This window comes from Rissa tridactyla, chromosome 6 (assembly GCF_028500815.1).
Source record: "Rissa tridactyla isolate bRisTri1 chromosome 6, bRisTri1.patW.cur.20221130, whole genome shotgun sequence".
Taxonomy (NCBI): domain Eukaryota; kingdom Metazoa; phylum Chordata; class Aves; order Charadriiformes; family Laridae; genus Rissa; species Rissa tridactyla.
Genome location: NC_071471.1, coordinates 57,380,485 through 57,394,294, shown reverse-complemented (window position 1 = coordinate 57,394,294; position 13,810 = coordinate 57,380,485). Strand labels below are relative to the sequence as shown.

General features: G+C 67.0%; 2 protein-coding genes across 3 annotated transcripts; both read right to left on the bottom strand.

Annotated features, from left to right (window-relative positions):
- Positions 1 to 1,103: 1,103 nt before the first annotated feature.
- Positions 1,104 to 6,215, bottom strand: LOXL4 (lysyl oxidase like 4). Of its 2 annotated transcripts, none has more exons than XM_054206119.1 (14): positions 5,763 to 6,215; positions 5,402 to 5,580; positions 5,069 to 5,280; positions 4,457 to 4,495; positions 4,125 to 4,341; positions 3,839 to 4,022; positions 3,442 to 3,596; positions 2,976 to 3,143; positions 2,595 to 2,757; positions 2,209 to 2,452; positions 1,835 to 1,950; positions 1,598 to 1,734; positions 1,290 to 1,401; positions 1,104 to 1,174 (listed from the first exon to the last, which is right to left on the bottom strand). In XM_054206119.1, exons 1-14 carry the CDS (start codon positions 6,133 to 6,135, stop codon positions 1,104 to 1,106), a joined length of 2,370 nt encoding a protein of 789 aa, XP_054062094.1. In that variant the 5' UTR covers positions 6,136 to 6,215. The 2 variants fall into 2 exon arrangements, with proteins under 2 accessions (XP_054062094.1, XP_054062093.1); XM_054206118.1 differs by having other exon boundaries at positions 5,069 to 5,313; positions 5,441 to 5,580; positions 5,763 to 6,042.
- Positions 6,216 to 9,225: 3,010 nt separating this feature from the next.
- On the bottom strand, positions 9,226 to 13,720 carry PYROXD2 (pyridine nucleotide-disulphide oxidoreductase domain 2). The gene is made up of 16 exons (XM_054206261.1): positions 13,538 to 13,720; positions 13,103 to 13,122; positions 12,764 to 12,857; positions 12,610 to 12,683; positions 12,362 to 12,508; positions 12,110 to 12,263; positions 11,830 to 11,891; positions 11,619 to 11,716; positions 11,056 to 11,197; positions 10,830 to 10,964; positions 10,656 to 10,728; positions 10,400 to 10,556; positions 10,112 to 10,266; positions 9,843 to 9,949; positions 9,616 to 9,736; positions 9,226 to 9,412 (listed from the first exon to the last, which is right to left on the bottom strand). Exons 1-16 carry the CDS (start codon positions 13,713 to 13,715, stop codon positions 9,342 to 9,344), a joined length of 1,788 nt encoding a protein of 595 aa, XP_054062236.1. The 5' UTR covers positions 13,716 to 13,720; the 3' UTR covers positions 9,226 to 9,341.
- Between the last annotated feature and the right edge of the window lie 90 nt (positions 13,721 to 13,810).

The following is a 13,810-nucleotide window of genomic DNA, read 5'->3' as shown; positions in this document are numbered from 1 at the left end:
TGTCACGGGTGGGTACAACCCAGCCTGTCCCGGCTGTGCAGGGCCAAGGTGCGTGCTGGTAGCCCCCCCACCCCAGTGTCTCCCAGTAAGGTGGGGACGGTCAGGGGTGTGCAAGGAGAGGGGCAGCACTGCCTGGTAGCTGTCTGGCAAAGGGCTGGGCAGCGCAGAGTGTGGGTCAGTGGCAAATATTCCCATTTATTTCCTTTAAAAAAAAAATGTGCCAGAAACCACAGGTGGAAAGTAACGCAGAGAGCAAGGGCACGGTGTCCCCTGTGTCCCCACCCTGTGCCCAGGAGCAAGGGCTTCGAGGGGCAGAGCAGCCCCATCCCTGCTCCCGGGGCTGGGAAGTTGCCAGGGCAGCCTGGGGAAAGCCCGGCATGGTGGCTGCAGCCACGGCGGCTGGTGGGCTGGCTGCTGGCCCGCACTGCTACAGAGCTGGCCCAGTCCCTTTGCGCATATGGGGTCTGCCAGGTCAGGGTCAGGGTGCTCTGGCCAGTGGGGACTGCTGGTGGCAAGCTGGAGCCCCTTGGCACCAGCCATAGGCAACCAGCCAGTGGCAGGGTGGGGACACTGCCTGGACAGGGGGACATTGACTATACCAGAGCTGGTCCTGGCTGGGGACCGGCTTTGTGGCCCTAGCGGGGAAAAGTGCAGGGGATGGTGGGGTTGATAATGGGGTACCCCCTGTCCCATAGCACGGCAGCCCTCTCTCATAGCACAGCACCTTTATTGAGGTCAGGACTGGTGCACGAGTGGCAGTGGCTGGGGGGGGGGGGGCCTGTCCTGAGCCTGCTGGGGCTGGGGGGGGGGGGGCCAGGCAGGCTGAGGTAGTCATCCTGGGGGGGCACCGGAGCCGTGGAGGTGGGGGCTGCTGTGGTACCCGGGCCCTTCTCGCAGGTCCTGCTGGCCGCGTGGGGCTGGGGGGCACCGGGCGCTCCCCGCCAGCCCCGGCGCTCGTCACCACCCTCTGCGGCAGCATCAATAAATACAAAAGTATTGGAGTCCCTGAGCTCAGTCGGGTGCTGCCCAGGCGCAGGGACCGGTGTGCGGTAGCCAGGCTGCCCTGTGGCGCTGCCGGGAGCGTGCCGATGCCAGGGGCCGGGTCACACAAGGTTGTTGGCCAGGCGTTCCCGTCGCTCCAGGTCACTCACCACGTCGGCACCGTAGGCATCGCCTGGGGAGAGCAATGGAGTAGGTGGGGGGGAGGACACAGGAGCTGTGGCACCCCTTGCCCCACCACTTGCCCCCACCCTCCTTGCTGTGCTCCCTCCGCTCCAGTCCCTCCATACTTGTGTGGCAGCCATGCATCCAGATGCGTTGCCCATCATACTTGCACTGGCACCGCATCACGTTGTTGGAGAAGTCTGACTCGGCCACCTCGTGTTTGGGGTTGACGACCACCTGGGGAGGGCGAGGGGCAGGGCTGGGGGCACCGCTGCTGTGCCTTGCCCAGGCAGGGCCGTGGCACGCACCGTGGGGTGCGGAGCAGCACCCCGATGTGCAGGGTGAGGGGTGCTGGTGGTACCCATGGAGGGCGGCCCCCAGCCCTGAGCTCCGGTGGCTCACTGGCCCCACCCCGGCCCCTCCATCCCGGTACCTGGAAGGTGTAGCTGCCCGGTGGCACATCAGTGATGTCGATCCACTGGCAGTCGATGTCATGGCGGTAGGTGTCCCAGCACCCCACGCTCACCCCCTGCTCCCCAAAGTTGGCACAGGCAAAGCGTCGCTGCAGCCCTGCGGGAGGGAGGGGAGGTGAGGGAGGGCACGGGCAGAGCCCCCACCTTGGAAACCAGGAACGGGGGGTGTCGCTGGCAGCTCTGCGGCTGCCACCTACCCTCGGGGCAGTTGGTGTCCTCCAGGCAAAAGCTGGCCTTGTGCCCTTCGGCCACCTTGGAGCCGTTGAGCGTCAGCAGGTCATAGTGGGTGAAGACCTCGATGCTGTGGAAGTGCCTGTGGGGACAGGGACTGAGCGTGGGGCCGGTGCCCAGCTGGAGAGTGTGCGGCCAGCCCAGCCAGGAGCGGGCAGCACCCAGAGGCTCGGAGCAAATTACAGCCTTGAAGCCAAATAAAGCCATAATGACAGTGCCAGCGCCGACGCTGCTAATTACCCCGCGGCGGGCCAGCCTCTACGGGATGGGTGCCACCATGCCCTGCCTGGCCCAGGGAGGGGGCAGCCCCCCTGCCAGCTCCTGCCCACGGGCCACTCACCGGTGGCACTGGTGCCAGGTCCAGGCGTGGCGCCCCATCCTGGGTCGGAAATCAGCTCTGCCCAGGTTGTGGATCTGGGAGGAGAAGCGGAGGAGGCGGCGGTGGCCATAAGGCCACTGCATGTGGTCAGCAGAGCGGGAGAGGCAGCGCTCCTCATGGGCACAGTACAGCAACCCCAGTGGCCGGTCCTCCAGGTAGGCTGTCTCCTGCACCAGCTGGGCATTCATCACCAGGTCCGGGGCGTCTGGCATGGAGGGGATTAGTAGGGATGGAGCATGTGGTCCCCACCCCACATAGCTCCCCCCCCCCATCCCCGCTCTCTGTGGAGCACCCAGGAGAAGGGGGTGCCCCCTCCCGGCGGTACCCCGTGGGCTCCCGGTACTCACGGGCAGTGCAGGTGACCCCTGCCGAGAAGCGTCCCCCGCCGCTGGGGCAGTGGACGGGGCCGTGACGCTGGCACTGCTGGAGGGCCAGCTCGGTGCCAGCGCAGCGCACCCCGCTCATCACCACCCGGGTGGCATCGGGGCTGCCTGCCCAGTACCACGTCTCCTGGGCAAAGGAGGAGCACAGCGCTGGGACCAGCCCTGGCACCCCCTGCCAGGACCCACCTCGCCTCCCCTGCCAGCTCCCCCGCCCCAGCGCTGCCACCAGGGCTTGTCCCCCCAGGCTGTCCCATCCCATCCCAGAGCCCCCAGCCACCCCATGCCCACATCGCACATCCCGTAGGACCCCTCTCAGCCCAGGTCCCGGGTTGGGACCCCGCTCACCTGGAGGGCATGGCTGGCAAAACCCAGCCCCAGCTGCCTGCAGACCACCATGGCCTCGTTCAGCCCCCACTGTGCTCCGCACACCGCGCCCCACTGCAGCCGCCCCTGCACTGGCACCAGCACTTCCACGACACCCTCCTCGGGGCTGCGGCCCCCGGCCAGCCGCACCTGTGGGCAAAGAGGGGCTGAGACAGAGCGTGGGGCAGATCCCCATCCCTCCCATGGGGCAGGCAGCCCCATGCATCCAGCTGAACATCTTCCCCACCCTCCTCTTTCTCCTTTCCTACCTGCAAGACCACTTTTGCCAACAGCTCATCCTGCAGACCCCCAGCAGCGTGCTGCTCTGTGTCCCCCCCATCCCCACGGGGATGCTCTGAGCATCCACACCGGGCACAGAGCTTGGGGGGCAGGGGCCGTGCAATGGGGCTGGGGCTCCACAGGCTCTGGGGAGGAGGCAGGGGATCACCTGGCTCTGGAAGTCCATGTGGGGCATGTGGCAGCGGACGGCGGCGTCGGCCTCGTGTCGGCACCCGCTCTGCTCGGCGTTCTGGAAGCGACACTCGGCCAGGGACCGCTCGTGGCCGGTGCACCGCACCTCGCTCATGTGGATGGGCCCCAGACCTGAAGCAGAGAGAGGGTCAGCGCTCCACGCTTTGTGCCTGTCCTGGAGCAGGGGACGCCCCCCACCCTCCTTCCCCTGGTCCAGGGGTTCCCTACAGGCATGGGGCTGCCTGTGGCAGAAGCAGCCAGGGGAGCCCCATCCCAGTGCAGGCTGGAGCTTCCTGGACATGCAAGGGCTTTACCCACCCGTGCCCCTCCAAGCGCAGCAGTGCCCTGAGTTCCTGCCATGCCGTCCACCTCACCTTGACCCATCTGGGCTCCCACCAGGGCTTGCTTCGCCGTCCCGAAGCCCAGCTGCCGGCACACCACGCTGGCTGCGGCCAGGTCCCACTGCTTGTCACACACAGTGCCCCACTGCCCGTGGCGCAGCACCTCCACCCGGCCTTCGCCGATATGGGTGCCCGCTCGCAGCCGCACCGGGAGCACCTGGGCAGGGGGAGCAGCCAGTCAGCGGCCCCAGGGCAGGGCCACCACGGCTCCAGGACCCTCCATCAGCAGGATGGGGCATGGGGTCATGCTGGGACTCACCTTTCCTGGGGAGGTCTTGCTCCTGCCCTTGCTGGTGCCCTTCTGGAAGGCAGGGCCGGGGAGGCAGCTGACAATGGCGTGCATGCCATGGGGGCAGGCATACTGGCGGGGGGCTGGTGGGGCCACCTGTGTGGGGCAGCGGGCCAGGTGGGGCTCTGTGCCCCGGCATTGCACCCTGTGGACCCAGAAGCTGTTCTTCTGGCTGAGGGTCTTCAAGCTGCCGAGGTAGAGGAGCAGGAACAGGCATCAGCTCGGGTGCTGGAGACTGTCCCCCACCCAACACCCGCTCTGGGTGTCCACACGGGGTGTCCCTGCCCAGGACTGAACCCTACCTGGATTTGGGGTCCTTCAGCTTCATGTTCCAGAGCTTCCTGTGGGTGCACAGAGCCGGGAGGTCAGGGGGGGCCATGATGACCCTGTGGGGCTTCAGACCCCCCCATCCCACTATCCCTTCCCTCCCCAGCACCCTGTGGCAGGAGCTGGAGCCATGGGGTCCTCCCACGGCATGGCAGGGTGAGGACAGGTTCTCTCCCCACTGGCAATTACCGTGCCAAGCCCGACTGTGCCGTGTGTCCCAGCGGGACTGCGAGATTCCTGGCATCGGCAGGGGCTCATTACAGGTTGTATTTATAGCCCCAGACCGAGGCGGGGGCGGAGGGGCCAAGGGCCACTTGCCTCTCCTCTCCTTCCACTCATGCTTTGCCAGCCATGGCTGATCACCGTCCCCACATTCCCCTGCCTGCTGCCCAGCCCAGCTCTGTCCCTCTTCGAGGTCCCAAGAAGGGGACCCCGGCTTGGCCAGGCCATACCAGCACCCCACACACCCACCCACGTGTGCATCCCTTCCCTGACAGCCCCCAGTCTCTTTCCCCCATGGCATGTCCCAGCCAGGCACCCTGCCCCACATGCCCCATGGCTGCAACATTGCTCTCCCGCATCCCTACCGGTAGAAGCTGGTGTTGACGTGCTTCTCCTGGGGGAAGCCCAGCATCCCGCAGACCACACGGCTATTGTTCCTGGTCCAGCCGGCATCGCACACCTGCCTCCAGCGCCCATTGTGCTTCACCTCCACGGCACCCTCCGTCACCGGCACGCTCAGCTTGGCTCGCGCAAGGATGGGCTTGAGCCGCACCTCCTCCAGGCTCAGCCCCGGCACCTGCCACAGTGGGCACAGGGGTGGACATGGGGGCTCCAGCATCGAGGGCAGGGCGTGAAGGATGGGGACATGGGGAAGGGTCAAAGGGACCTGCCGAGCCCCTGCATGCATCCTGCTGGGCACTCACCAGGTTACTAGAGATGGTGGCCTGGGGGGAGGCGGCAGGCAAGCGCTCTCCCGAGCACACCACGCCGGCGTCCTCGCCATGGTGGCAGTCGCTGGTGCCCCAGCCATTGTGGACGCACTCTGCCAGGGAGCCCTCGCTGCCCCCACACCGCACATTGTCCAGCCAGATGGGGCCTGAGGGGACACATGCAGGGCTGGGGGTTCCCATCTCCCTCCCCAGCACCATGGGCTCCACCCAGTGCCCCCCGCAGGCTGCCTGCACCCACAGCCCCCCGGGCAGGCTGCCCCAGCCAGGGCTAAGCATGATGCCCTCACCAGGACCCTGTGCCCCCCCTCCTTCCCCACCTGCCCCCTACCTTCCCCTTGGCCGTAGGTGGCACTATGGGTCCAGGTGATGGCCGCGGTGTAGCCCAGCTGCCGGCAGGTGACGGTGGCCGCGTGGAAGTCGAAGCCATCATCGCAGACAGTGCCCCAGCGCCCCTGGTACAGCACCTCCAGCCGGCCCTCCCCGGATGGACCCCGTGGCCCTGCCAGCCGCAGCTGCACCGGGGATGGGTCTTGCCTGCTGGGGGCCACCCGGCACAGCAGCAGCACCAGCGGGACCAGGATGGGGCTCACATCAGCCGGCATCGCCATTGTGGCTCTGGGAGTGGGATGCCTGGGGACAGCCCGACACTGAGCCCTTGGGGACCACAGCAGGGTGGAGGGTGCTGCTGCAGCCCCCCCCATGGCCCATGAGCTGGGCGATAGTGGAGGGATGTCACGGCCCCTCGCATAGTGGTGACATCCCTGTCCCTCCGCTGCGGGGGATGCAGGGGCTGGTCCCTGCCACGCACAGCTTGCGGCATCCACCACCCTGGGGCTCAGCCCCAGCCCCGCACTCACCTGCCCCTCGCCAGAGGCACCCAGCCCTGGCACAGCCGACCCCCCCAGGAACCCACTGCCCCACACTCAGCCCTGCCTGCCAGCAGTCAGGGGCAGCCCCACAAAAACTTCCCTGCCCCTATTGCTTCATGCCTGCCCCTTGCTTCGGGCCATGGGTGGGGGAGCCCCACAGACACACACCCCCCCCCCGCCCTTATCCTCCTCCTGAGCCCTGTGCGGGACACCAGGGCCTCCTCCCCATCCTGCACACAGCCCTGTCCCCCACCACCCCACCTCTCCCCTGCATCCCCACTCACAGCACTAGTGGGCTTGCTCCCCGCCCCCCCCCACCCCCGTCACATCACACTCAGTATGCCCAGACCCTCCCCCCCTCCCCGGCCCCGAGCCACCCCCGGCACTCACCCTGGCAGGGGGTGACGGTGCGGGACAGGCAGCGGTGCGGGACGGGGAGCAGCGAGGGGACGCGGCGCTGGCTGCCGCCGGCCGCCAGCAGCTCTCCTGCCGCCGAGCACCGCCTGCCGCCGCTTTTATGGTGCGGCGGGGTGGGCCGCCCCGGGTGGGGGCCAAGCTGCCCAGCCCGGCCCCGGTTCCCCACCCCCGCACTGTGCCTGGAGCCCAGCCCTGCACCCTGCCCCCCCCCCCCCCCCAGTCCACCTCTGCCACCCTGGGGCAAACCTGCCCCTGTCCCAACACTTGTCCCCCCCCCACCCCCAACCTGGGGGATCTGAGCACCCCTGGGATGTCCCCTACCTGCTGTGAGCCTGGACAGCCCCCCTCCAGAATGAACTCAATGGCCCCCGTCAGGGATGCCCCCCCCTCAGCACCATGGGGCTGGCCCCGAGCCAGGCTGAGCATGGGTTTTCTGGGGGTGACAAACTGCCACGCTAGAGGGGGGGGCACCTCAAAAGGACACCTTTCACCCCACGCAACAGCTCAAGTGGGAGTGCAGGGATGGGATTCCTGGGGCTGCTGCAATGGCGCCAGGACTTGGGGGGCACAGAGACTAGGGGAGGCTGTGGGGTGGCACCTGGGGTGTTGGGCATCACCTGGACCATCCCTGAGCCAGGCTGGCTGCAGGGGTCCCCAGGCACAGCCCTCCTCTGTGGGACGTGGAGACGGGGGATGCCCCCCCCGACCTGCCCCGGGAGCAACCTCCAGCTTGGGGTGCCGCCAGTCCCCGGGGCACCCAGCTGCCTGCCCACCCCCGCCGTGGGACGGGGATAAACAGGAAGCCCTGTGCCCTCGCCGTGGCCAGGGGCCAGCCAGGAATGTGCCGGTGGCCACCGGGCTGTTTGTTTGGAGTCAAAGCAGCTGGTTCCTGCCGGGAGGAGCCAGGATCAACACAGCCGGGAATAGCCCGTGAGCTCATCGCCACGTCCCGCAGGAGCCTCCAGCATCCCCAGGGTGTGAAGGGGTGCCCAGCCCCGGGACCCCTTCGCAGGGCACCCTCCTGCCAGCCCTATGCCCCAGCTGGGCCTGGGGCACATGTTGGAGCCTCTCCTGGGGTGGGGGTCCCTGGCCAGCCCCAACACGGGGGCCACGGAAAGCCCTGGGGAAGGGCAGAGCTGGGGCCAGCAGTGGAGCCCATGACTCATTCGCGTCTCGACATTTTGGAGCTCAATTACTCAAGTGTGAGACCAGGAGTGCCCCCGCCCCCCCAGGCATCCCCCTCAATGCAGATGCCAGCAGGGGTGCTGGGCAGGCAGGTGCTGTGTCCCGCTGCCGGGGGCAGCAAGAAGAAGGCAGCCGGATGGGGGTCCGGGGGGCTCTCCCACACCTGGGACTTGCCAGCCTCAACCCGCAGCAGTGGGGGCACCGTGTCCTGCTGCTCAGTGTGACCGTGGCAGGATGGGGGTGTCCCCCCTCTCTGTCATCCCCCTCCAGCCCAGCCGTCGGGGCTCATTGGGTGCCAGCACCTGCAGCCCCCCGGCACCCAGCGACTGCAGCAGCTAAAAATACGCTGCCAGCAGCAGGGCAGCCCCGTGCGTGGGAAGCTGTGGGCAGCGGCGGCGTGGGGGGGGACGTGCGGGGCTATTCTCAGAGGGCTGCGGGACTATTCCTGGCCGGTCAATATTGATTCAGCCAGCTCAGGTGCAACAGCTCAGCCTGGCAGCACCGTATTTAGGGCCCGGCGGGAGGCGAGGCGGGCGGCTGAATCGGGAGCATTGTCCGGGGGAGGAAGAGGGCAGGGAGAGGATGTGAGCTCTGTAATCTGCAGCAAGCGGCTCCCGGCAGCAGCCCCGGGAGAGGGGCACACCCCGGGCCTGCCGCCGGCTGAGGGGTGGCCAGCGAGAGCCACTGGGTGTCACGGAGCATCTGCCCTGGGGATGGAGGGATGGGGCCAGAACACGCGCAGGCAGCTCCCCGCAGGAATGGGGGTGTGTGAGGGACATGGCGGGCAGCTGCCAAGTCCTGGCTTCTGCAGTCTCTGAGCTGCTGGGCGCGTGGCCGCTGTACACACAGGCCCTAAGGGCCAGCGGGACAGAGGACAGGTAGCAAAGCAGGTCTTAAGCAGCTCCCTGGTTCCCTGCTTGGGGTGGTCCAGGCCAGCCTGGGGCTGGGTGGCTCCAGCCAGATAGTCCTGCACGCACCTGAGCTTGCGTCAGTGAGTGGAGGAGAGAGGGCGAGGGGCTGGTTATCCCCATTCACCGCGTTGGGACATGCCTGTGCCCTCCGGCAGCTCCCCCAGGGGCTGCATGGCCAGGCAGAGTGCAGCCGCCCACGCCAGCACGTCAGGAGCTGCAGAAAAAACTGAAAAGCTGTAGTAAGAGTGCTCGAAGAAGACCCCAGGATGAGGTTTATTTCCATGGGTGCAGGTGGGGGCTGAGTGAGGCTTGCCATGGCTGCCCGGTGCCCAGGAGCCACCCAGGCAAGGCTGGGCTGCAGTGGGCTGGGAGCAGCCATGTGTTCAAGAGGACAACGGCAGCTGGGATGCTGCTGCCCTGCGGTGCCCAGGAAGCAAGTTGGGGACGGGCAGAGCTCTGTGTTGGGACAGCACGGTTCACTGCAGCCACAACCCTGCACAGGCGAAGTTGGTGTCACCACTGCCATCACAGCTGCCTGAAGTCCTCGAGGGCCACCTGGGCAGCATTGCGTCCCGCTGCTCCCATCACTCCTCCTCCTGCAAGAGAGCCGAATTGGGGAGCGGGGGGCAGCTCCAGCCCCAGCAGATGGGGACCAGGGCTGCACCAGCAGAGCCCGTGGGAGGGCAGAGAGGGGAGTGGACACCCCCCCACTCCTTGTGCTGCCCACTCACCTCTTCCATGCACCCTGCTCTCCTTCTGCAACCCCCCCAGGAGGGTCCTGGCTCCCAGCCTTACTCACCGGGGTGGGCTCCACTTCCACACAGGTACAAGCCAGGAATTGGGGACCGGTAGCCTGAGTAGGGTGGTGCCGGCCGGGCAAAGTACAGCTGGTCCAGAGACATCCCTCCATGGAAGATGTTCTGCAAGCAGAGCGCTGGGTGAGCTGGCTGTGCCCGTCCCAGGGCTGTGTGCCCACCAGCCCTGTCACCAGTGCGATGCTTGGAGCTGAGCTCGCAAGGTACCCACCCCGCCGGGCAGCCCGAAGATCCTCTCCAGGTCTGGTGGCGTCAGGATGTCCCTGCCAATGACGGATGCCTTGAACCCCGGGGCATAGGCTTCAATGCAGTCAAAGACTAGAGAGGGATGAAGGGACTGGTGGGCAGCTTGCGGGGACATGGTGACTGGCTCCTGAGCAGCTCCAGGGTGACTCTGCCCATGGGCAGGGACCAGCACTCCTGGTGTTACCCGGGTCCACATGAGCATTACATACCCATGTCCATGTATGCGTTACATACCTGTGTCCGCGTACGCGTTTCTGGCCTGCTCGTCCCAGGGCTGCCCGCCTGCCAGCACGGAGGGGGTGTACTGGGTGAAGAGGGACACGACGTGGCAGCCCTGTGGAGCCAGCCCTGGGTCCAGCGCCGAGGGGATGCAGAGCTCGATCATGGGCCTGGGGGAGCAGGACACCAGCTGGGCAGGCAGAGAAGGACACGAACATCCCAAACCTCTTCCCCTAGCACCACCCGCCATGGCTGTCCTGCCCCTTCCCTGGGGCACCGAGGTGTGCTGGTGCCGGTTCCTACCTGCTGGAAGGGTGCCCATGGGTGGCCTCAGTGAAGGCCTGGTGCAGGAGGTGGGTGCCCTCGCAGTTGAGATGGATGGAGCACTGGTGATGGGGCAGGGGCCGGCCGTCGCGGGCATTGGGAGCAGCCAGGAAACTGGGCAGCCGATCCACAGCCACTGGGTACGGGAGGTGGGATGGGGAAAGCCTCTTGCTGAGCATGGCACCAGTGTCCCTCCAGCAGGGACAGCGGCGGAGGTGGCCCCGCTGGTACCTACCGTTGATCTTGGTGACAGGAGAGCGCGTGTCGACCTGCTGGATCTGCTGGACAAAATCCTTTGGCAGCTCCTCCTGGGGTGGGAGAGGCCGGGGCAGAGCCCAGCGGTGAGGGGGACACCCCAGCCAGGGGATGCCACCACGCCAAGCCCCTGCCAGCCCTGCGCGCCCTGTACCTGGGGGGTGAGCTCCAGGAAGGTGATCTGGGGGGAGGCATTGGACAGCACCAGTTTGCTCCTCACCTCGGTCCCGTCCTGCAGCACGACACCCTGCGCCAGCCCATCCTTGCCCAGCAGCACGTGGCACACCGCCTGGGCAGGTGGAGGGGACAGGACCTCAACAAGAGCCTCCCCGCTTCCTCCAGGCCAGTCAGGCAGCTCCCTGCGCCCAGACACCCCTTACCTTCTCAGTAAAGATGTGGGCTCCTCGGGCAGCCGCTGCGCAGGCGATGGCTTGGGACAGAGCCCCCATCCCACCAGCCACGTAGCCCCAGGCCCCCCGCCGTCCCTCCAGCTCGCCCATCACATGGTGCAACAGTACGTACCTGCAGTGGCAGGACCCCAGGTTAGCCACTGGCTGAGGGGACGGGTCTGTCCCCTGCATGGCCATGGTGACGATGGTGCCACAGCCCCCACAGATTGGGTTGCACCAGCTTGTAGGATGACAGATCGGTTACAGGGAGAACCCACCAACCAGGACTTGACCCGACTTGGGGACAGAGGTGTCCAAACAGCAAAAGAACAGTGAGGACCACTCAGGAGAGCCATATGGCAGGGATGGAAGGCAGCCCCTTGCTCAGCTCCAACCCCTGAGCCACCCCTGCAAGGCTAAGCGGGCAGGAGGAGGGAGAGGCAGCGGGGCAGGACATGGGGTGCCAGGGCACAGCAAAGCCAAGGAGTTGCCAGAGCAGAGGATGGCACGGCAGGATGGTGGAGCCATGACCTCCAGGTGGAAGGAACCCTCACCCGCTGCCGGGGGTGTGGGGGCTGGCCATGGCTCCAATCACCGCGTCAGTAGCCAAAGTTGCCTTCAGGGGCTCCGACTCAAACCACTGATCCAGGATCTGGCCCAGGAGAAAAGGAGAGCGCCAGGCTTGGGGTGGGGGGCTGCCACAGCACCCTCGCAGGCAGGCAGGGAGGCGGCTGGTGCCTCCGTGCTGCTGCTGCTGGCACTCACCTTGGAGATGGGGGCTGTGAGCACCTCGTAATAGCGGGGCAGCTGCCGCCCCAGCGCCAGCCCTGGGGGTGCAGAGGCAGCGTGAGACCTGCACAACCATGCCAGGGCCAGCTGCCTGCACCCGGGTGGGTTCGGGGACAGACAGTGGGCAAGCCTGCTGGTCTGCCAGCCCAGCTGGAACTCCCGAGGAGCTTGTGCCCTGGGAAGGAAGGAGCATCACTCGCTCCAGGTGTGGGCAAACACCCATTGCCATCAGGGCCTCCTGGCACCCTAAACGTACCTGCCCGCAGCAGGGGCCGCAGGGCTCGCAGGGCCCTGAGCCGCTGGAGCAGGGAGCCCTGCCCCAGGGCAGCTGTATCCACCGGGGGGACATCCAGCAGCGGGTCAAGAGCTGACACCAAGCCCCCCATGAATGCCTCATACTCAGGGTAAGCCTGAAAAGGGACAGAGAGGGGACAAGAGGGACTGTGCCACAGCAGGTGTGATGGATACCCCACCTGGGAGCATCATGGGGTGCGTGCCCCCACGGTACCTGGGCATCCTTCTGGGAGAACTGAGCGATCTGCTGCTGGGTCTGGGCCATGTCGTGCCCCAGCAGGAGGGAGCGGGGGGGGCTCCTGTCCTCCAGCAGCGGGGTGAAGGAGTAGGGGTCCCGCGGGAGCACTCTCAGGCCGTGCCGCTGCAAGACAGGGATGGCAGGACCCATCCTGTGGGGATGACCTGGCAGTGGGCTCACCCTGCCAGTGTGCCAGCAGCCCGGCGAGGGACGGGTGCCGGTACCTGCAGCTCCAGCTCGGCGTAGATCTGCGGCCGCAGCAGGCTGAGCAGGTACGATGCCCGGGAGAACTTGAAGCCTGGAAGATGTGGGGCGGTGGGGGGGTGCCCGCACCGAGGGCTGGCTGGGGGCAGGGGGACATGGGGTACACAGGGGTACCTGGCACAATCTCCTCCGTGACGGCCGCGCCACCCAGCACGTGGCGCTTCTCCAGCACAGCCGTGCGCACCCCTGCCTGCTGCAGGTAGGCAGCCTGCGGGGAGCGCGGTGTCATGCTGCCCATCCCTCCAGGTGGGATGTGTTCTTGTCACCCCAAGCACCCTCTTGCACACCATTCTGCTCTCACCAGGGAGGGCCCTGCTCCCCACAGCCCTGTGGGAGCCCCCAGCCCCATGGACCTTGCTACCAACACCCTCCCTTGCCCACGGTGCAGACCCTCCCTGGTCCCCCACCGTCCCCCAGCGATGGAGGTGACAACATCCTGTGCTTGGTACTCACTGCCACCAGCCCGTTGTGCCCTGCAAGGAAAGAGGGAGATGAGCCGAGCCCGGTGGTGGGGCAGTCCCATGGCACAGGGCACCTCGCCATGCCTGGGGCATGCGGCTGCCTCAACCACCCAAATAACAGGGTTCTGGATATGGGGATACAGGTGACAAGGAGCATCCTCTCCCATCCCTATAGCCCTGGCCCTAACGGTGCAGAGGAGGGGGACAGAAGCAGTCAAAGCCACAGTTCCAGCTGTGCCCTGCACAAGCAGCATGCTGAGGGGGGCTGCAGTGTGTGCCCAGCTGTGCAGGACGCCTGGCAAAGGGAGCATGCCAGAGGGCTGCAACGTGCCCAGCACCACTGTGGTCCCCCCCCGGCCACCCCCCAGCCAGCCCTAGGGGGAGGGCAGCTGAGTGTCCCCATCAGCTCCCCGCAGCCCAGCATTACCTGCCCCGATCACCACCGCATCATACTCCCGCTGCAGCCGGTCTGCAGCTCCGGCATGGGCCAGCCGGGCTCCTGACAGCCCCGGTGACAAATGCCAGCCCTGCAGCCAGCGTGATGGGCAGCCCGTGCCCAGTCTTGCTCGGAGCCTGGCTGCCATCACCCCGCAGTGCCCGGCCATGGCTGCCCTGAGCCCAGCAGCCTGGACTTTGCTTTCACCGCAGAGCTTTTCCCAGGCCTTCCGGGCACGGGGAGGGGACAGCGGGGCCAGGGCAG

Excerpts from the sequence above, each read along its gene's own strand:
- LOXL4 (XM_054206119.1), bottom strand. The coding sequence starts at position 6,135 with ATGGGGGGGGCTGCAGCAGCACCCTCCACCCTGCTGTGGTCCCCAAGG. Across the intron at positions 2,758-2,975 it reads TTGCCAGCCATGCCCTCCAG|GAGACGTGGTACTGGGCAGG; the intron begins GTGAGCGGGGTC and ends TCCTTTGCCCAG. Across the intron at positions 1,735-1,834 it reads GGACACCAACTGCCCCGAGG|GGCTGCAGCGACGCTTTGCC; the intron begins GTAGGTGGCAGC and ends TCCCTCCCGCAG.
- PYROXD2 (XM_054206261.1), bottom strand. The coding sequence starts at position 13,715 with ATGGCCGGGCACTGCGGGGTGATGGCAGCCAGGCTCCGAGCAAGACTG. Across the intron at positions 12,264-12,361 it reads TCTCCCAGAAGGATGCCCAG|GCTTACCCTGAGTATGAGGC; the intron begins GTACCGTGGGGG and ends GTCCCTTTTCAG. Across the intron at positions 10,965-11,055 it reads CCCACATCTTTACTGAGAAG|GCGGTGTGCCACGTGCTGCT; the intron begins GTAAGGGGTGTC and ends CCACCTGCCCAG.